This window comes from Calypte anna, chromosome 2 (assembly GCF_003957555.1).
Source record: "Calypte anna isolate BGI_N300 chromosome 2, bCalAnn1_v1.p, whole genome shotgun sequence".
NCBI lineage: Eukaryota > Metazoa > Chordata > Aves > Apodiformes > Trochilidae > Calypte > Calypte anna.
In genome coordinates this window covers 94,976,653-94,998,369 of record NC_044245.1, presented here as the reverse complement: position 1 = coordinate 94,998,369, position 21,717 = coordinate 94,976,653, and the positions used below count along the sequence as shown (strand labels likewise).

The following is a 21,717-nucleotide window of genomic DNA, read 5'->3' as shown; positions in this document are numbered from 1 at the left end:
CTTTTCTTAGTATCAAGACAACTTTAGATGCTGCTTCATATGAATGTACTCACAGAGCCAGTCATAATTTAACCCTCTTGATGCTGTCTTTCAATGCACCTTCTTAGAAGTGATCAGCCATACTGGCATTTTTAATTGATCAACATTCCCTTAAAATGTCAGGTTTTGAAAGTCATGATGTGCTGTGTATTTCTGGCATGAATCAGTTAAGAGAATTAAATGTAGCTTGCCAGTGCACATGAAACAATGCTGTAAATATTCTGTCAGCTGTAAAAATGCTGTCTTTATCCCGTGATAAGACTTCTTTCTCACTATCCAGTGGACGAATAAAACTGAATTTAAATTTTACATTCATGAAGTTCTGGAAATGCCTTGGAATATGTCTTTCTTCAATGGTAAAAATAACTGTGGATGTTAAGTATCCCAGAGTTTAACTACAGAAGTCATCATTTTCTACTGCAAGGTGTGCACTTTTTATAATAGATAAAAATTACACAGTAGTAATATTTTTTTCCTTCTGTGCTACTTAAATCTTACTGCAGGATGTGTGACACAGGAGAAGGGCTGTTCACCTTTCAAACACGAGAAGGAGAAATGATATATCAGAAAGTCCATTCTGCAACTCTGGCAATAGCAGAGCAGCATGAAAGATTAATGATGGAGATGGAGCAGAAGGCACGGGTAAGATCCTTTCAACTTCTACAAATCTTTAATGAACAAAATGGAATATGGAGTAACAGAAGCCCATGGATTTATTATGACGGTATTATCTATGCGGCTAAGACAAAACAGTCTTTTGTTCTTATGTATTTTCCTGGTCAGGACTTTTCAGTGTGTGCTATATAATGATCTGATTTGTGTGTCTTTTTGGAACAGTGCATATCATTAAATGCTAGATCCATGGTCACCTTCTTGAATTTTGTAGCTCTGTTACTCAAAGTTTAATGCTTTAACTAAAGCCAGCTGTTATATGACTGTCAATGATTAAGTGTTAATTGGCCTCACAGGTGGAAAAAGAAGTCCAGCATATATAAACACTCCTAGGTGACAGCAGGAGTAATTTGCCCAAGAGAAATTACTTCTCCTACACTATAACCAGCTATAAAATGTTAAGTCCAGAAATAATTAGGTTTCAATTTAAGTTCAGAATTTCCATTTTGTACAAGTTATCTTTAAGTGAATACTAAAAAGTTTGTATTCTTTTAAGACAGAAATAAAATAAAATAAAAATAAGTTCCCTACATGCTTATTAGGAATGGTCTTAAAGAATCATTCTGAAAGACTCCACTGAACTTTTTCCCTAGAAAGAGATTTCAGAGCAACTTCACCATTGCCAGTAACTCCCACTTCTTCCATTCCCTCACCCACCATGTATATTCCCACAGTCATACAAATATGGCTCACATGATCCTTCCCCTTTACACTCCATCACTGTCAAAATATCTTGCTTACGCTCCTGAGAAAAAGGCTTTTGCAAAGGGCAAATTCAGACCTGTTTTCACCTCCTTCTCCTAATTACTTCTTGTATTTATTGAAAAAGAAACTTGAAAAAGGCTTAAATTTCCAAGGCAAAAGTCTGTTACATTGAATGCTTCCCTCAGATTCTGTATCTATTTGCAGGCCGAGAAATGGGAAGCCGTAAAAAATTATTTTTTTGGTGGTTTATGAAGAAAGGTAGATGAATTTTTCAATAAAGCAAGACAAAATAGGAGCATTTCCACAGTAGTTGAGATGAATGAACTTTGGACAGAAAAAGCAGAAAGAGGAGAGTTCACAATCAAGATTAAAATAAGGTTAGGGACATGACAGCAGTTGCTGGAAAGTCCAAGACAAGAGAGTTGACAGAGTAAATAGAAAAGCTTCTGAAATAGTAGAAATGCTGTCAAAAACCAACTGCATTCTGCTGGGTGGAAAGTGATAGAAAAAGAATCACTATAAATACAGCTACTTTTGAAGTGTCTACAGCAATAAGAGAAATGAAAGCATTTTCATGCTCCTGTGATAAGTGCTTAGACCAGGATCACACAGGATTTCATTTTCATGGAACCACCACTGCCAAGTCTTTCACTTACTGGCTAGCAGCTTTGCTCCTTAGCAAAGCCATTTCCAGTCTGCTGTCAGATGAGTTCCTTGAAACCTCCTTTATGAAGCCTGTGGCCACATGGGACATAATATCAACCTCTGAGAACAGACTGAGAAATAGAAATGACACATCAGTCACCCAGTGTACAACAGGCCAGGCTCCTGGATGCAGCTGCCCTGTGAACTGCTGGAGGATATGTGGAAGATGTGGGCTGTGTAAAAGGGGCTAAAAACCGTGTTGGTATTATACTTCAGCTAGTAAGCAAATGTCATTTTGGTTTTGGAAGCTCAACTGCTCCTGGCTGATGGGGTGCTGAACTTCCAAGGTGTCATCTGCAGCGTTTGAGTTGTATTGGTATTAGAAAAGAATCTGTAGACATTGAATAGACCGAGTATGTGTTATTTTCCCTTCATCAAGGATAAATGCTTCTCCAGGATCTAAATCCAACAGTTTCACCACATGCATATATATCTTTTTCTCCTTAAGATAAGAAACCTAAGTACAAGCAAGAGTATATTTTAAAATCAGAGCTCTAGAAGCCATGTCTTGTAGGTCTTCTCAAAGCTTGGCCTTTGATCCTTTGTATCTGTAGCTCTATACCTGTTTTTTTTTTCTCTTCCCTGATCCCTTCTGTGATGATTAGCTCATGTTTAATATTACAGAGTCGTTGGTTTTTTTCAGAAGAGGTGAAAATATTTTTTTTAAGTAAAGGAAGCTTAATGGTATATCCATTATTATACAAATCAGAAAAAGGGAAGAAATATAATTCTAACTTCTTCCTTCCAGTCATTAGAAGTTGTATATTAGAAGAGACTCATGTATATTTGTGTATTCTGCCCTAAATTTTAACATATTTTAAGTGTTTAACACGCTGCAATTTCATTTAAACTTTTCCAGATTATAAAGGTTGCAATCCAATATTATGAAAAGTGAATACAGTTTATAAAGGAAATGAAACCGCATTTTTTACCAGAGCAACCTTGATGAAATGTGTGTGTGTGTTTACATCTATATATATAGATAGATACATGATATATTCTTATAATGAATATACAGAGTTTATCACCTTACTGATAAAAAAAGCAAAAAGACACAAAACACACAGAGACATATAACACAAAAAAAAATCTGGCAGAAGAAAAAGGTAAAAATAGTTACTGCTGCCAGAGACTTGTCAGATGAAGGTATTTCAGCCAGCCACAGGCTACATTTACTCCATATATGAGGTCTCTCGTACACAAAAATGCTGCCTCAGAATACTAAGCAATAAATTCTTTTCTATGCTAAGATATCCATTGCTCCAGCCAAGTAAGATGCTGGACAACCTGATAATAAGAGAGAAACATGAGAAGGAAACTAATTCCTCTCATTGCTTTTGAAAGGGCACAGGCTGGAAGCAAAATTGTTCTGTGGCAGCCAGTAGAGCACCAAGGCTGCATCATTGTTGTGACAACCAAGAGAAGCCAAATCGGTTTAAGTAGGTACCCATGTGCACACTTTTGCCTTCTGCCCATTTCCCTTTCAAATTATAATAATGGAAGAAGAACCTGAAAAATGGGATCTATGCTTCCTGGCATAGGTGAGGGTTTGAGTTGCTTATTGGTTTTACTATGATCAAAGCAGACTGGATTTTATTCACACACAGTGACAACGATGTAATTTAGCTCAGGTGGTCTTCTGAATTGAGTTTGAAATGTGAAACTGGCAAAGCAATAGTGTTTTGTGCTCACTTTGGTGTGCAAGAAAATTTGGACCAATGCAAGCAATTAAATTGAAATTCTTTTCAGGAAAATTGTCTTGTATGTACATACATAGATATTTTTTTTTCCTACTCATTGCTTTTTTAATGGCTTAGCGTAACACAAGTGGTGATTTTTGTTTGTGGGTGTTTTTTTCAAGAGGAGAGGGTAATATGGGAGTCTTTTATTTGTTGTTTTACAGTATCAACACAAAACATTATTTTAAGGTAACAATGCCCAGCTTTCTAGTTACAAGACTATTTAGTGCTGTTGTATTATCTATATCAGAGTGTTACCAAGTCTGCTTTTAGCACCTAAGTAGTCTATATTCTTCTATACCCTCTCCTTTCACAAACAAGCAGACCAGCACTCCCTTTCATTTTTAAATATAACATTTAGAAATCTGGTTGGATTGGCAACCCTGGAATTACAAAAAAAAAAAAGAAAAAGCATGTTTTCTCACTCACTGAAGTCTAGTGGTGAGCACAGAAGATGCACATCTGAGTATCTAACATACAACTCTTGTGTTCCTCCCCTGTCCCCAGGATGGGCTGCAAGCTCCTTCCAGGTGCCTTCTGTTAGCTCAGGTGCTAATCTCAATCAATTCAGTTTGTTAATTTGCCAAAAAATAACCAGCTGAAAGAAAGCAGATTCTGCAGGGTTACTGAGCTGAATTGCTTTACAGAGACATCAGTGAACCATTGGATCTTCTCAGTTCTCCCCGGGAGAAAGGAAAAAAAACATAATTCCCTCCCTGTAAACACCAGAATGCCAATGTGCTTGCCACATGTTCCACTGCCACACAACATTGGAATTTAAGACCTGATTTTCCTCCCTAATACCAACTTTGATCTTCTGCCATTCACCCTTCACTGAAAACACTCTTGATGTAACTACTGCACCCCTTGTTGGAGTGTATAAAATGGAGTGTTAAGACCTATAGATATTATAACTACACAAATGAGGGAAGCATTCTAAGGAAATAGTCATACATTTGTAACCTTATAAATCACTTTCTTCAAGAGCATCCAGTAAAAAACTATTATGCAATCTCAAAAGAATAAAAATTTACAATGTGTAAAACAGTAAATCTGAATAAGATAGCACTAAAGTTGATGTTAACCAGCTGAACTTAATCAAATATCAACAAGACTGAAGTATAGATGCCTGAAGAAATTACAGTGGTTAAGTTACAGAGTTTTGTAACTTATCATAAGAAATATTCTAAGATAGTTGTTTTGCTTTAGACAGCAGAGCTGTAAAAATAAATTTTAGATTGTGATCTTTTTAAAATTTACAAGAAGATAATCACAGAATCTTGGAATTATAGAATGATTTCTGTTAGAAGGGACCTTTAAGATCACCCAGTTCCAACCCCCCTGCATGGGCAGGGACACCTCCTGCTAGATCAGGGTGCTCAAAGCCCCATCCAACCTGGCCTTGAACACTGCCACGGAGGGGGCAGCCACAACCTTCCTGGGCAGCATTTTCCACCCTCACACTACAATATTTCTTCCTGATATCTAACCTAAATTTACCCTCTTCCAGCTTAAAACCATTACCCCTTGTCCTATCACTCCATGCCCTTGTGAAAAAAATTTACCCTCTTCCAGCTTAAAACCATTAGCCCTTGTCCTGTCACTCCATGCCCTTGTGAAAAAGTCCCTCTCCAGCTTTTCTGTAGGCCCCTTCTGGTACTTGAAGGCCACTGTAGGTTCTCATCAAAGCCTTCTCTTAGCCAGGTTGATCAACCCCAACTCTCTCAGCCCATCTTCACAGGTGAGGTGCTTCAGCTCTCTGATCATCTTTCTTGTCCTACTCTTGACTCTCTCCAAGAGCTTCATGTCTTTCCTCTGCTAGGAGCTCTACCACTGGACAGTGCTCCACACTTCTTTAGACACAGCCCAGGATACTCTTAGCTTTCCTGGCTGCAAGTGCACCCTCCTTGTTGCCCAAAAGAATCTTGAATTCCACCATTTTGTGGTCACTGCAGCCAAGGGTGCCCTTAAGCTTCACATTATCCATCAGTCCATGCTTGTTGGTGAGAACAAGATTCAGCATAGCATAATCACCTTTATAAAATGCAGTCTGTGTATTTCTCTTCCATTCATTATTTTAAAATCTTGTGTCTAGTATTAAACCTAGTAGAAGCTAGTGAGTCATCATGATAGATTTCTGTCATTTAAAAAAAGAAAAATAGTGATGAGTTTATATATTATTATTTTTAAAAATATTCATTAGGAGGGAAAGAATGAATGTACCAAAGATGACAAATATAAATTGAACTGGGCTTAAGAAGAGGTTGGAGAAAAAGGTAACTAAGAGCTACACCTCTGAGTCATTGAATCTTACTCTTTCTTATTTGGGAGATAATGAGGACAATACCAGTATTTCATAGGAATGGTCTGAGGATAAATATAAATTACAGCATTGTCAGGCATGGCATTAATAAGAATGTAAATAGAATGAACAATATAACTGTAAATAATCTTAGATTCAGAAAGGAAAAAAAAAAACAAAAACAAAAAGGATGGAGAAAATAGCACTATTAGTTTCACAATGAAATTTTAGCTTTGCTCTGTAAACAAGTCTGCTTTATGTATTTCTTAATGTATTTCTGACTCAGTCACAACCTAAACACATAGTCATTAAAATGTGGATCAGACACCATCAAACACACTCATCAAACATTCAAAATTTTCATTGTAAAATGGTGGGTTTAATTTGAAGTATCCTACCTTCTCCAGTGCATCTTCAGGGATTTTTATGGTTGTTATTTATGTCTTTATGCAATGGGATACATACCAACTATTATTTTCAAGTCTGAAGGATGGGAAAAGCAGAGAGACACTAGTGGATGCTGCAAACCCAATGACTACATTAAATATTTAGTGAAAATATGTCTTTTCAGCTCCATTTCAGCAGTGCAATTTCCTTTATACGACAAAGCTCTTTGTTGTAATTAGGCCTGGAGTGCATTTGGATCAAGTTTATATGTGGAGGAGAAAATTGAGAAGAAAATTCCAGACTTCATCCCATGTCATGACACATTGGTCTCTTTTTACATTTTCTTCTGTAGCCAAATGATGCACAAGCTCAAGTACTGAGTTCATGAATACATATGATCACTCATGAACTCATGTGGTTTATGTAAGCTAAAATACAGCCTCAGGTCAGTTACCCATGTAAATACTTAGCTAAATATTATTGCATTTTTCTCATCTGAAACTACTGTATGGCACTGCCATATAATATTTGCTTAGAAATTTTATAACCCTGTAAAAAGCCATCTGCTTTACTGCAATACATAGTTGGTGAATTTAGAGATCTTTTGAAAGTTACAGGTTAAAACTGAAATAGCCCTGCAGCACTTCCGGCAGTAGAGGACATCTAGGGAAGTAAAGCTCACTCCTCCTTGCAGTGGGAATCTGTCCTACTTTGAGAGGACCAGGGCAGAAAAAACTCTGCCTGGGACACCCTCAGCAGCTGCCCAGCTGTGGATGTGGCTGCCATAATGGGTAGCAGCTAAGCCCATGGGAGGAGAGGATGGGCCAGGTGACCCAAATGGACCAATCACAGTATTCCTTCCCATGGTGTTCTGTATAAAATGGTTCTCAAGAGAGCCCTTGGGGCTTCTCTGGTTGGTGTGCTAGCTGGGTGAAGTTCTGTCTGTTTCTGCTGCTCCTCCTTGATTCCTCACTGGAGAAGAACATCACTTCCTGAGACAGGTCACCTCCTATCTTCCTGAGTAGGACTATCTTGGTTACTAAGTTGTGAATTGTCACTGAGACCTTAGACTTGGGCACCCCCATCTGCTGCCCAGTCCAGTGTGGGACTTTTCTGATTGGGAAGTAATTACCAGCTGAGGAGGGTAAGCTCCGTACCTACATATTTGTTATATACATTTGTTATTTGCTATTATTCCTTCATTAAACCAACCCAAGTTTTTTTTTCCAACCTTAAAGTCTCTCTCCCTTATTCCCTTTTTCATCTCTCCTGGGAGGGTAGTGGCGAATAACAGAAAGCATCTGTCACTGTCTAGTTACTGTCTAAAACAGTGACAGATTTATTGGATTTTATGGAACACTTCACAAATTTGCATGTCATCCTTGCACAGGAGCCATGCTAAATCTGCAGGTGTAGCTTATTAAAGTTCTGCTTTACTACATAAAATAGGCTATAAGTGAACTATTTGCTTTTGGCAACATTAGTGCCATTTAATGACTTTGTAATTGATCCCCTATATTTGAATCAAATATGTGATGTCATACAGTGGTACAGTTTGATTTCAGTGGAAAAAAACTGCATAGTAGAAAAATATTCCACAATAAGCTTTTTTCCTGAAGTCAAAAGTGCTGTTAAAAAAAATCCACCCCTTATTTCCTTACCATGTGCCTGGATTCTCAGGAGGACACCGCAGAGGGTGTTTTTTTCTGGATGCTTGCTGTGTGTGTGAATGAAACTGCAGTATAGGGGAAGTCTTTACTGTGGTAATGAAGGGTTAATGCAGCTGCTCACTTGAAGTCATAAAGCAGGGGGGGAGGGGAACAGAGCTATTTGTCATGTCAGAACCACTGCAAGAAGATAGAGGTTTGCAGAATGTGTAGGTAAGTGGCGTGGGAAGGTGTGAGAGCAGAGCTGGCAAGCTCTTGCATAAGGATGTATCAGATATTTTGGTAGCTGCTGATGTAATTCAGAACCTGTTTTGCCATTTGAAAACTAAAGCTTGCACTGGAGGTTTTTGAAGCAGTAGTAGTCATGAGGGCTTTCATTCAGAGCATGGGTAGAATTCATCTCTTCCCTTGCCTGCTACAGTTTTGAAATCTCCATAGTCATTGGGCTGGATGATCTTGACTACAAAAAAATTCCCTTTCTCCTAGGGACAAAAAGCTAAGTACCTCACAAAATAGATATGCATCCTAACACAGAAATTCTCATTTTTTCCTCGTGAAATATTTCTAGGATATTTTGTATAATGTTACAGAGTTCTTCTAGCTTTATGTCTATCATGCTGCTTGGAGCTGACTGAAATCTGCCATGCTTCAAATGTGAAGTAGTAGCTGAACCAAAACTGGTAATATAAGCCTCACAGAGGTGTCTCATAAATGAGGCAATACAGTTCCTTGTCTGCAAGGAGGCTGGTAAGCTGTATACCTGATTCCTATGAACACTATTTTCCCTGTTCCCTTCACCTCATTGATATGTTTGCATGCAACTGTGCCGTACCGTGAGCATTTCAGCTCAAGCAGCTGGGGTCTGGATAGTTTGTTGTAATGCAACAGAGCAAAGATATTTGCATAGTAAGGTATCTAAAGATGCAAACCCTCCTGAGAGTTTAGCTAATAGATGCTTTAAAAATCCATGTAGCAAATTATCTATATTTCTATGAGCTTTTGAAGAGCTAGGTACATAGTTCTTGGAAGTCAGGTATTGTTTATTTCAGCTTTACAAAGCTGCATTTGAATATAAGGGGATTTGAAGTTTGGTGACATTGGCACATTTGTTTTTTGTCTTTAATTTTCTTGTACAGAGCTGTCCAAGTAGTTGGAGAAGCACTGTGGAGTTGAAATCCATATTTGTTACCAGAACATGAAGAAAGTGAAGAACCAAAGAACTTTCCCTGAACAAACAGGGATTTAACAGTCTTATTTGCTAAGAGCCTGGGTTGGATGGGGCTCTGAGCAACCTGGTCTGGTGGCAGGTGTCCCTGCTAATGACAAGGGCTTTGGAATTGGATGATCTTCAGATTCCCTCCCAGCCTTGGCCATTCTTTAAAAAGCTGTGGGTGTTAGGAACAGTCACTGTCATTGTGCTGGTTAACTGGTTGTAACATGCCTGACTGAGCCCTGTGTGCCTCTTCTCAGCCCTCCACTCAACTAAACTCTGAGAAGCATTTAATATAGAAGGAAAGTTCTCTTTGAGATTGTATACATTTAAAACAACTTGCTTGTATAACTGCTGGTAGGTTTATGGTACCCTTTTAACAGAGCAGTGGGTTATGTTGACTTGAGTATTACTAGAAAAATAATTCTGAAGCCATTTCTCCAACAGGCTTAATTTGTTATTAATCTCATATCTGCTATTTTGAGCAAACTGTTTCTTGTAAAATAAACTAAAATAGCCTGTAGAGCTCCTATTGTTATTAACAAAAGTAATAGCTGATGAAGCTATCCAATGCTCTCAGGAGACAGATATTATTATAATACTTATACTAATGAGTAAAATGAGGCACAGGAAGATTAAGGCCAAATTCAGATGCACATGAATTGCCCAAGGTCACAGACTAATCAGCTGTACACTGGGAATAGCACAGCAACAAAACGAATCCTGAATCAGTTACTTATTCACAGAAGAATTAACTTCTGAAAAAGTTACTTTTCACATGGTTGTCATCAGTCTTTTGAACTATAGTATCATTCTGTGTCTGCTGTCACGGAAGGCCTTCCTGTGTTTCAGCAACTCTCTTCAGGAAGAGTTCTTTATGTCACCCAGGAGAATAGTTAAGGCTTTGTCTCTGATTAATAACAAACTTCTTTATCAGGGACACAGTGCTTTTCAGAGATGAGGAGATTTATAAAAAGTAATAATCTGAGAGGGGATCAAAAATTTCTCATAATAGCCTGAAAATTACTCTGAAATCCCTCCTGTGCCTTTTGTACTGTGGCTCATCATGTACCTGTTGGTTGGACGAAAATTAGGTGAGATTCACCTTTTGTCTTAATTTTGATTTTTTTCTTGCCTTCATTCCTTTTTATAAAGATCACAGATTTTTACATTAAAATAATTTAAAATTATCTATCTGATTATGTTAAGATTGATGATAGATATTTTAAAAAGACAGAACTGAAATATAGGTGCTTTTCCAAGTACAAGCCATCTTTTAAAAATGCATTCATCAAAGCCTGTCCAGAGAGGGGTTGTTTATGTTTCTTTTTTTTCTCAGCCTTGGCTTGTTTTTCTGACATTACTGATATCTCGTATGATGCCAGCCATGCTAACAACCTTTATTTATCAGCTGCACAGAAATCTGTTTCAGGAGAAATGTAAGATAATGTTGCAGACAGTACAGACTCTGTACTGCTGTTTTGACATATTTCACTTACTAAGAAACTATGTTACATAAAGATGTGCAGCTACTACAGCGATTAAAATAATGTCAGGTTAGTGCACTGCACAGCACATTGCATTAGTGCTCAGTTTTTCAGACCCATTTACTATAGGATCAGAAAAACTGGCATTGGAAGGGACTGCTGGTAGTCAGCTCACACAATCTTGTGTACAAAGCAGAGACAGCATCAAAACTAGGTCAAGTTACCCAGGATCTTATCAAGTCAGGTTTTTAAAACCTTTAAGAATGTAGGTTTAGGGTACCCATTCCAGCTCATGTCTTCTCTTATGAAGAATTTCTTCTTTGGTTTGTCTCAAATTTCCTTTGCCATGGCCTGTGACTGCTGCTTCTTGTCCTTTCACTGTTCATCTATGGTAAGAGTCTTCTCTACAACATACCTTTAAGAAGAGAGAGTGAAACTGGTGTTAGATTACTCTTAGTCTTCTCTTTCTCATGTGAAATAAATATTAGACACATAATCCAGCATCACTGGTGATATTCTGCTCCTTAGAGGTTCTCTGCCAGGTTCTCTCCAGTTTGACATTTCTATTTTGCCAGGGCCTACACACGAAGACTGTGAGTAGAGCTGAACTTCCAGATGTGGTTTTACAAATGTCAAATACTGGGGAAATGTGACTTCTCACCATCTGCTGGCCAGGCTTTTTCTAATGTGATCCAGTATGTGGTTAACCTCCATCACTGCACACGTACTCTGATCATTTGTGTTAGCACCAGGACCACTAAGTCCTTCTGGCAGATCTTTTACCAAGCAAGTCTTTTTACCAGGCTCTAGTCATGCATTAAGCTGCCCTGACCCAGCTGCAGCATTAGCATCTGCCATTTCTGAGCTTAATGACATTCCTTTCAGCTCGTTCCTCTGCTTTGCTGAGGTCACTCTGAATATCTGGGTGTTTGCTCACACCCTCCTGTCTGGGTGTTTGCTCCCCCTAAATCAATGTCAATCCCAAATTTGGTCAGGATCGATTCTGTCCCACTGTCCATATTGATGTTGAAGATGTTAAAAAGTATTGGAGTCTTGACCCACCTAAACTGCAGGAATAGTTTTTTTCAAAAATTTTTCAGTTCTGCAGTTATTCAGCAGCAGGGCTTAACGAAGATTTTCCATGCTACACATGGAAAGTAACATATACATATAAGTAACATAGCTTTGTTACTTATGACTGTCTCAGGATAAAAATTGCTAGTCCCATCACATATTCAGTCTGTCAGAAGCCATTTCCATAAAGGTAGCTGTCAGGCAAGATTCATATGGATTCATACAGCTGTCTGCTGAATCTGTCTCTCTGCAACATCTGTGATTCAAAATCCATTGACAAATCAGTATAGGCTCTTGTTTGTAGAAAAACTTGTGGTCTCTACATTATTTTTAATTGTTTCTTTGTAGAACATAGTGGTAAAAGTTGCAGTTGCTACTAGCTGGGAAATTTTGTTAAATCATTTGTAAAATGATGTAATTTGTATAGTGTTTCCCACATATTGTTCAGTTATCACCTTTACATACATTTTGTATTACAGGAAGAAAAAAAATGAAATTATGGAGTTGCAGATTTCCATGGCAACAGCTATAAATCTCTTTCCTTTGTTTCATGAAGCTGGAACTTACCAGCACAGAGGCAAAGGATTGTTTTGTTAAATGGCAACTATGGATTTCAAAAGAGTAGAGTTATGCAGCATGTGGTCGTGCATCTACAACTTCTGCTACACCAAGCAATTTTGCCAGCAAATAACCCACCTGAATTATGGTCTGAAAAAGAAATTATGTGGAGGAAGATTGCCAGTTTTAGCATTTTTTAGGCTGATGCAAGTATGTTGAAAGATACAGCAATTTACAAACACTTGTGTGTTTCCCCCTTTGCAAATTGGATTCCTTCTTTGCAGCTGTTTGCTACATTAGTAAACTAGTATCAGTAAGGAAGCAAAAATTTCATTAGCTTCTTTTATATGCAGAAAGTTGGAATGTGATTTGGAGAGTCTTGTCTTTCATTTTAAGTCTATTCTGGACACCTTAAAATATTTCCAAAGATATATTGTGTGTATTTATTTAGAAGTGCATGCATTGCTTTTGCATGATTGTTTATAGCAATTTTAAATCTGAGCAATGTCAAGAATTCTCTGGCTTTATCTATCTATATACACAATAGAGATGTGATCCCCATGTGTGTCAGCACAGAGAGGGGAAAGAGTAGCCCTTTATTTTTCCCTTTATTTTTATATATCAGCTTCTCAGTTGATTTTAAATTTGTAAAAGCCTACTGAAGGCAATTGAGCTATTATAGTAAAGATTAAATTAGACATGTTAGATATTAGGAAGAAGGTTTTTCAGTGTAAGTGTGGTGAGACACTTGAACAGGTTGCCCAGGAAAGGTGTGGGTGCCCCGTCCCTGTGTTCAGAGTGTACAAAGCCAAGTTGGATAGGGCTTTGAGCAACTAGTCTAGTGGGAGGTGTCCCTGCCTATGTGAGGGAGTTGGAACTAGGTGATGTTGTGGATATTTGAAACCAGATGATCTGATGGACAGAAGGATGACCATGAGCCAGCAATGTGCCCTTGTGGCCAGGAAGTCAAATGGCATCCTAGGGTGCATTAGAAGGGCTGTGGTTAGTAGGTCAAGGGGGGTTCTCCTCACCTCTCCTCTGCCTTGGTGGGGCCACATCTGGAATTTTGTGTCCAGTTTTGGGCCCCTCAGTTCCAGGGAACTACTTGAGAGAGTCCAGCACAGAGCCACAGAGGTGATTAAGAGAGTGGAACATCTCCCTTGTGAGGAAAGGCCGAGGGAGCTGGGTCTGTTCAGCTTGGAGACGAGGAGAATGAGGGTGACCTTGTAATGTTTATAAATATGTAAGGGGAGAGTGCCTGGAGGATGGAGCCAAGCTCTTCTCAGTGATATCTCGTGATAGGACAAAGGACAATGGGTGGAAACAGGAGCATAGGTTCTGTGTAAACATAAGAAAAAGCTTTTTCACTGTGAGGGTGACAGAGCACTGGAACAGGCTGCCCAGTGGGGTTGTGGAGTCCCCTTCTCCAGAGACATTCAAAACCTGCCTGGACATGTTCCTGTGTGACATACATTACATGATCCTGCTCTGGCAGGGGGGTTGGACTTGATAATCTCTCGAGGTCCCCTCCAACCCCTAGCATTCTGTTATTCTGTTATCTTTAAGGTCCTTTCCAACTCAAACCTTTCTGTGATTCTATGAAATATGAATGAAGTACTTTAAATTAAATATGTTCATATCTGCAGGCATATTTTAAGCCCCTCCCCCCAAATATAGTATATTTGAAGTATAAAACTGAATACTTTCTATTCATGTGCCTTTCACATGTATAACTAGTCCCAGTATGTATGGTTCAAGATGCATTTATATTTAAAAGTAGTGAGTTAAAAGGAAGGAAATATGTTCTTTTGGAAGTTATTAGAGAGTCACCTAAGAGGGTTTTACCACATTATAGTAATTATGTATGCTGAGCTTGCTGGTTGTTTATTTTTTTTAATTTGTGTTTATATGACATACAAAACAAGTTCTGAAAATGCCAGATAGTAGAGGTCAGTGAGACTGTGTTACTGAACATGGACTCACACACTGGTAAGTTTGATAAGGAATAATCATGAAAGGTTATTGATGATTGTTGTTTCAGCAAGTATTCAGAAAATTTTCTTCCTGTCATTTTATTAAAGTTCATTGGTACCAGAAGTTTCTATATACTGAAATGAAGTAGCTGAAAGAAATGTGGGTTCCAGAAATATTTGTAATTAGAAACTACTGATACATTTTAGACAAAAGAAAAAAAATTTCATAAGAAAGTTTGTGAGGTCCAAGACATTTGCTTATCAGAAAGAATGAAACTCAAATAACTGTGCAGTGAACACCTTGAATACAGATTCTAGTAGGTTTTGCCACAATACTTATGTAAACCATAGAATTCCCATTTTTCAGCCCCAGACTTATTCAGGTGAGTTCTCTGAAATGGGAGCATTCTTGGTTTATTCTTATTTCACCTTACTTGCCCCATGCCAGAGAGAGGTTTTGAAGTCTGTTCTCCATTGAGGGTTGTTTCTCATGCCATGTCTTTACCATACCAGCTCTAAAATTAGCCACAGCAACTTCTATGAAGACAGGAGGGCTGTCCTTCCAGTGCTCTCAAATAAAATATAGAGGACTTCAAGTGTCCCAAATACCTCCTTAAGATATGTCAAATCTTTCGGCAAGCAACACCAAGAAAGAAGTTGCATACTTTGAAAACTCCAAAGTGTATCAGGTTGAGTTCAGACATGAGCAGCTTCATCAGAGGGAGGAATAAACACCAGAGCAAGGAGACTTAACAAGCAGACAGGAGAACAGAACTTCTAAGTGTGCACTGAAGGCAAAACTCACTATTTTAAGTTTGACATGAAAGAGAACTTTTTGGAAGGCCATAAACTTCAGATTTAATTCTCCAGAAAACACTGCCTATCAGCCTTCATGAGCAGTCTCCTTCTTTGTGAACACCTTCTCCAGCTGATGTATTTGTTTGTTTGTTCTTTCCCACTTCGACTTATGCCTACATTGTTCAGACAATATATCTGACACTCTCCCGTTTTAGTAAACCTTCTCTATAATTATGGAGATGCTAATCACAGAATCACAGACTGGTTGAGGGTGCAACAGCCTCTGGAAGTCATCTGTTCAGCCCTCCTCAGTCAAGCAGGGCTACCTGGAGTTGGTTACCTGGGACCATGTCCAGATAGCTTTTGAATATGTCCAGGTTGGAAGAGTCCACAGCCTCCCTGGACAACTTGTGCAAATGCTTGGTCACCCACACAGAAGTTTTTCTCAATGTTTAGAAGCAATCTCCTGTTTCAGTTTGTGCCAGTTGTCTCTGGTCCCGCACAAGGCACCACTGGAAAGAGCCAGGCTCTGCCCTCTGTGCACCCTCCCTCCAGGTGTTTATAAACATTACAAGATTGCCTGGAGCCTTCTATTCTCCAGACTAAACAGTCCCAGCTCTCTAGCACTCACAGCCTTTCCTTATAGGACCAACATTTCAGTAACAGAAGATTGAGATTGATCAAGCATGCCTTCCTTTCCGTGAATCCAGTGACTAAACTAGTGGCACTCTTATCCTTCATGTGCCTGGAAATGATTTCCAGGATTAGTCACTCCATCCCAGCGACCAAGGCAACGCTGATCAACCTGTAGTTGCCCGAGTCCTTCCTTCTTGCCCTTTTTGAAGATAGCATAAAATCATAGAATGATTTGTGTTGGAAGGGACCTTAAAAGATCATCCAGATCCAACCCTATTGTGTGGGCAGGGACAGCTTTCATTAAATCAGGTTGCTCCAGGCCCCAACCAACCTGGCTTTGAACACTTCCAGGAAGGAATCAGTCACAACTTCCTTGGGCAACCTATTCTAGCATCTCCCCACCCTCACAGGAAAGAAATTTTTCCTAATATCTAACCTAAGTCTCTCAACTTCAAGTCTGAAACAATTTCCCTTTTTCCCCTCGCTACACACCTGTGTAAAAAACCCCACCCCAGCTTTCTTGTAGGCCCCCTTCAGATATTGAAAAGTCACTATAAGGTCACTGTGGAGCCTCCTCTTCTCCAGGCTGAACAACCCCAACTTTCTCAGCCTGTTTTCATATGAGAGGTGCTCCAGCCCTCTGATCATTTTAGTGACTCCACTCTGGACACACTCAAGAAGCTCTATATCCTTCTTATGTTGGGGGCCCCAGAACTGGATGCAGTACTCCAGGTGAGGTCTCATGAGAACAGAGGGGGAGAATCACCTCCCTTAACTGGCTGAGTGTGCTCCTTTAGATGCAGACCAGGACCCAATTGGCTTTCTGGGCTGTAAACACACATTGACGGCTCATGTTCAGCTTCTGGTCCACCATATAGCAGTGTTGCTGAGTTACCTCCTGTCCTTCAGGTGCTTCTCTTGCCAATTGCAATGTTATTTGGTGAACCAAATCACATCTTCTGTGCTCTCTTGGCTAGTATAGTATTAACTCCTTAAGTCAGTGAAGAACAAACCTCCTCCTAGCCATTCCTTTATTGACTTGTATTTTATATCACCTATTAACAAATGCTCACAATGATGCACATAATTCATAGATTGTTTTTCAAATGAGACAAAGCTGTAAATGAACATTTCTGTGACGAACAGCTTGAAATGAAGGACTCCTAGAGCATATCTTTGAAGGTTAAGCTATATCCTAGAGTTTCAGCTGATCTGTACCAGTTTAAGTGAAGGCAGGTGGCATAAAACAAAGCATTCTTGAATCAACATGATTCCAGAACTATGATACATTTCCATTTTTTTACTTTAATGAAATGTGTAGGGATATGGTGTTATTTTGGTTTGCTTTTCAGTTTTAAGTGTTTGGGTTTTTTGCTCTGACCATCCCCATATCACATACCTTCACATAAGTGTATCTGTGCTGAGCATCTTCAAAAATCATACTTTTAAGACCTGAAGACTTTGCCCAGGATGATGTTGCTTAGAGAAGTTATTTTATCCCACACAGCCTTATTCCCAAATATTGTCAGGTCAGGAGATGTCTATCTGCAAAATCTTTTCTTTTTTTTTTATCCAACACCTCTCTTTCATAAAAACTTTTTTTTCATGCTAACAGAAAAGGACAATCAATATCTGTAGAGAAATAAGATAAATCAGGTGCCTCGAATTGCCAGTGAGTGGGTGTGAGTCCACCTGTGTCTGGCCTCCCTCCTGAGCATGTGCAGGAGCAGGGGGCCAATAAGAGAGCAGCTGACACCCACGGAGAGAGCTCTCACTCTTCAGTGAGGATGGAGAAGCCCACAGCTCAAGGAGCCCCAGGAGCAGGCAAGAAGGGGTAGATCCCGGAGCCCCAGGAACAGCCCTAGGACATCGTCCAGGAATAGGCTAAACCCCGAGGCCTCAGGATCAGCCCTAGGAGCAAGAATGGCTCCTCCTGCTACAAATATCTGCAAATAATGTCTGTACAATGCTCTATTCTCTATCATATATATACTTATATATGTACTTGTTGAAGAAATTAGCTCAACCTTCCTAATTATTTCTCCTGTATGTGAGAGACTCCTAGAAACTCCTACAATTTAGTTGTGCTTCTTTCCCCTAAGACCAATAGTGACTGGTCCAGATGCTCCGTGCATCCTTGACATAGACTACCTCAAGGGAGGTGATTTCGAGGGTACCGGTGGTCCTTTGGTACTGCAGCTATTAAGACTGAGAATGCAGAATGGCTGCATGCTTTGGTTGGCTGCATAGTCATATGCATAGTCAGGCTTGAAATAGTCTCAGCTCTCTTCATGTCACCATCATCTCCTGTGGTACTACTGAATGCATTAATGCAATGAAAAATGGACAAACAATTTCATATATTGCCTATGCATAATACAGTGGCTGGAACCTTGTAAAGATGTATGAATGGGATCTTCTGCCCTCATGGGAATTAGTATAATTTTCATAGGCAGGAAATCTTTTCCATGAAAGAAGGAAAATCACAGTTTTGGGGCAAAACATGGGTGAAGACACACACCATACTGACATTCAAAAAATATAATCCCAATGCACTTTAAAATCCATGACTTTTCTCCAACAATAATCCATTCTCTCAAACAACAAAATGATCTATTATGAGCTGCTTTAAAAATAGAAAAAAAAAATACCCAACAGACTTGTGCCAGAAAAGTAGCAAATGTCCTAATTCTCTTCATATACTGTGGCCAAGGAGATTAAAAAGAAACATCAGTTCCATTACATCTCTCTTTAGAATGCTTTTCTTTCACCATTGCTTTATTATTCATATGTAATGTTATTCTACTGCCAAAGAATAATCATCATCTACCTTGGCACTGCAAAGCGGTGTTATTATTTTGAGATTTTTTTTTCCCTCCATAATTGATTAAGGAACTCTCTAAAAGATCATAACAAGGTTAGAATATCTCCTGAAAACCTAAGCTCTAGAAATAGATTTAAAAGGCTGAAATCTCTGAAACTACCTTAACAGCTGGTTTTCTATAAGTCTTTTCTGAAGACTTAGGCACCCGTCATCTATTGGTGGGGTTTTTGCCAATATTGTATATTCTGTTAGGAACATCAAGATGGATAAAACTGTAAAAATAAACATAAAGCAGTGTGTAGCAGATAAATAGTATGGTGATAGCTGTGTTTATAGTAATAGCAGACACCTTTAGGGAATGAACATACTTGAGAAAACATATGACTATTTCTAAGCAGGCTAAGTCAAAATAAAGGGTTATAGGGAAATTATAACTACAAAGTAATTATTAGTAAAACATCACTAAAAAGGAAGAATATTCTCATTGAACTTTCATAGGAATATATCCTGCATTCATTTTGCTAAGTATTTTCTAGGAAGTTCTGGATCAAGGCACAATCTGATTGTTAGATATCCAGATCTTAGTTATCACACATTATGGAATTGGTTCAATGAAGAGACAGAAGTCAACATGACAAGTTGGAAAAATTGTTTGGGACATCAGAATAAAATTCAACAGTTACATGTGTAAAACTCTGTGCTTAAGAAAGTATAATCTGTTTCACAGTACTGGATGGGAACAATTTATTTTTTTTTTAAGAACCAGTTTTTCATTCAACACATTGAACATAGAACAACAGTATGTGCTTTTGCAAAAATGCCAAACATGACATTTTTCAGTCATTAATGAATTAAAAGTTCACTTTTAAAGGAAAAAAAAACCTTCCCTCCTGCTTGCGTGCTTGTTCTCTAACTTAGCTGGCAGCTGAGTGGGTACCTCAGTTGATGCTGCCTCCTAGATTGTGTGATTCTTAAACTCTAGTAATTTTTCACTGCAGATGCCAGTGAAATGAGTCTGTGCTATTCCACTCTCAGCTAATGGGCACTTTAGAAGAGAAATATATTTCTTGACCCCTCTTCCTCTGCAAAGCACAAAGCCACCTTCTTTAGAGTTATAAAGAAAAAAATATCTAAATAGTGATATTTGATTCATATTTCTAGACTACAGTACTCATTAGTCTTCTATGTCCTAGTTCTCTTGCTATTTTTTTCAAGACTCTAATGAGAATGTGAAATGAGCTGGATATTTTATCCATTATAAACTAACCTATTTCCAGATCATATCTGTAAAAAAAAAAAAAAACAAAAAAACCCAAAATAAAACAAAACAAAAAAACCACTAAAATGGTCTTACTGAAGACTTAAAAATGGATTGAGCTGTATATTGTTCAGTTCTTCTCCACAAGCCAAATGTTTTTTCAGTCACCTTCAGTGTTCTTACTTGTTTTAGTGCAAAAAGAAAACGAGAGACTTGTATACTAAGCACATCAAAGTTCAGAACCCTAATGCATTTAACAGGCTCCATTCTTGGAATTTGTCTAATGAAAGAACAATAGTGAAAAATTGGGGGAAATAATTTCAACAACACAGTAGTAGATTTATATTTTTTATTTCTTTTTATATCAGTTAGCCATTTAACAATTGTAATATAGTCAACAGAAATGCAAAGCTTCATATCACTTAATATTATGGATATTTTGAATTTGGATATTGGATTGTATACAAGGAAGAAATTTAACTGTGCAAAAGGTATGTTATCCAAGATTCTGGAGTAAACTGTGGAAAAGCTGACAATGAGGTACTTCATGTCAGAAAACAAAAATGCTTCAGTGATTCATTTTTTTTTTTTCACCACCAAAAAAATGCCTGAGTTGGTATGATTATGATGCATAAATTTCTACTTTGCTTTTCACCCAGGTTCTAAATGCATCATCATTTTTACCCTCTTAAATTGGGGAAAAAAAAGTCTGGATTGTTTTTAATTTCCTGAAATCTCATCAGATTTGAGTAATATGTATTGCAAAATCATTCTAGATGGATATTTTAACTAACACTACATTAGTATATTACTTGTTTTACTGCTTTTACTTTTCTCTGTATTCCTTTATCAAAAATCGCAAGTGCAGAACTGCAAGAAAGCAAAACAACAAAACAAAATGAAAGAAAACGAACAAACAAAAAAAGGCAAAACCAAAACCAAAAAAGAAACCTGGTGAAATCAGAAAATAATTTGGGTTGGAAGGGACCTTGAAGGTCATCTCGTCCAACTGCACTCCAGTTCTTGCTTAGAGCCCCATCCAACCTAACCTTGAATGTTTCCAGGGATGAGGCATCCACCACCTCTCCAGGAAAGCTGTTCCAGTGTTTCACTTTTCTTGTTGTAAACTTTTTCTTCCTTGTACCTACTCTGAACCTACCCTCTTAGTTTAAAACTATTACCCTTTACCCTATCGCTACAGACCCTGTTAAAGAGCCTGTTCCCATCTTTCTTATAAGCCCTTTCTTTAAATATTGAAAGGCTGCTATAAGGTCCTCTGCAGCCTTCTCTTCTGCAGGCTGAAGAACCCCAACTCTCTCATCCTGTCTTCACAGAAGAGATGTTCCATCCCACTGGTCTTTTTTTGTGGCCCATTCTAACATTACTGTGTCGCTCCTGGACTCCAGAGCTGGATGCAGTTCTATAGGTAGGGACTCACTAGAGTGGAGTGGAGGGGCAGAAGTACCTTAAATTTGTTCCCAGATCAAAATGTTTATTTCTTTTATGTGTCAGTGCTACCTCTGCTGTTAATGGTCCTTTCTGTACAGTTGATGCTAATGGCATGAAGTCTCATTGTAGATGCTAATGCATCTGAACCTGTCTGCCAGCTCCTGAGGAAAGTGTACCAGTGTTGGAAGCAACAGCTGAACATTGGCTTCTTATATAAGAAGGGATGCATACTGA

The 21,717-nt window shown here is 38.5% G+C and overlaps 1 protein-coding gene across 1 annotated transcript in view; it reads left to right on the top strand.

The window, feature by feature from the left end:
• DOK6 (docking protein 6) overlaps nt 1-21,717 on the top strand; it is a 243,745-nt gene that overhangs the window by 180,553 nt on the left and 41,475 nt on the right. The window contains exon 6 of the mRNA XM_030445573.1: nt 543-681. Within this exon, the coding sequence (XP_030301433.1) occupies nt 543-681 (139 nt within the window). The remainder of the gene's footprint in view (nt 1-542; nt 682-21,717) is intronic.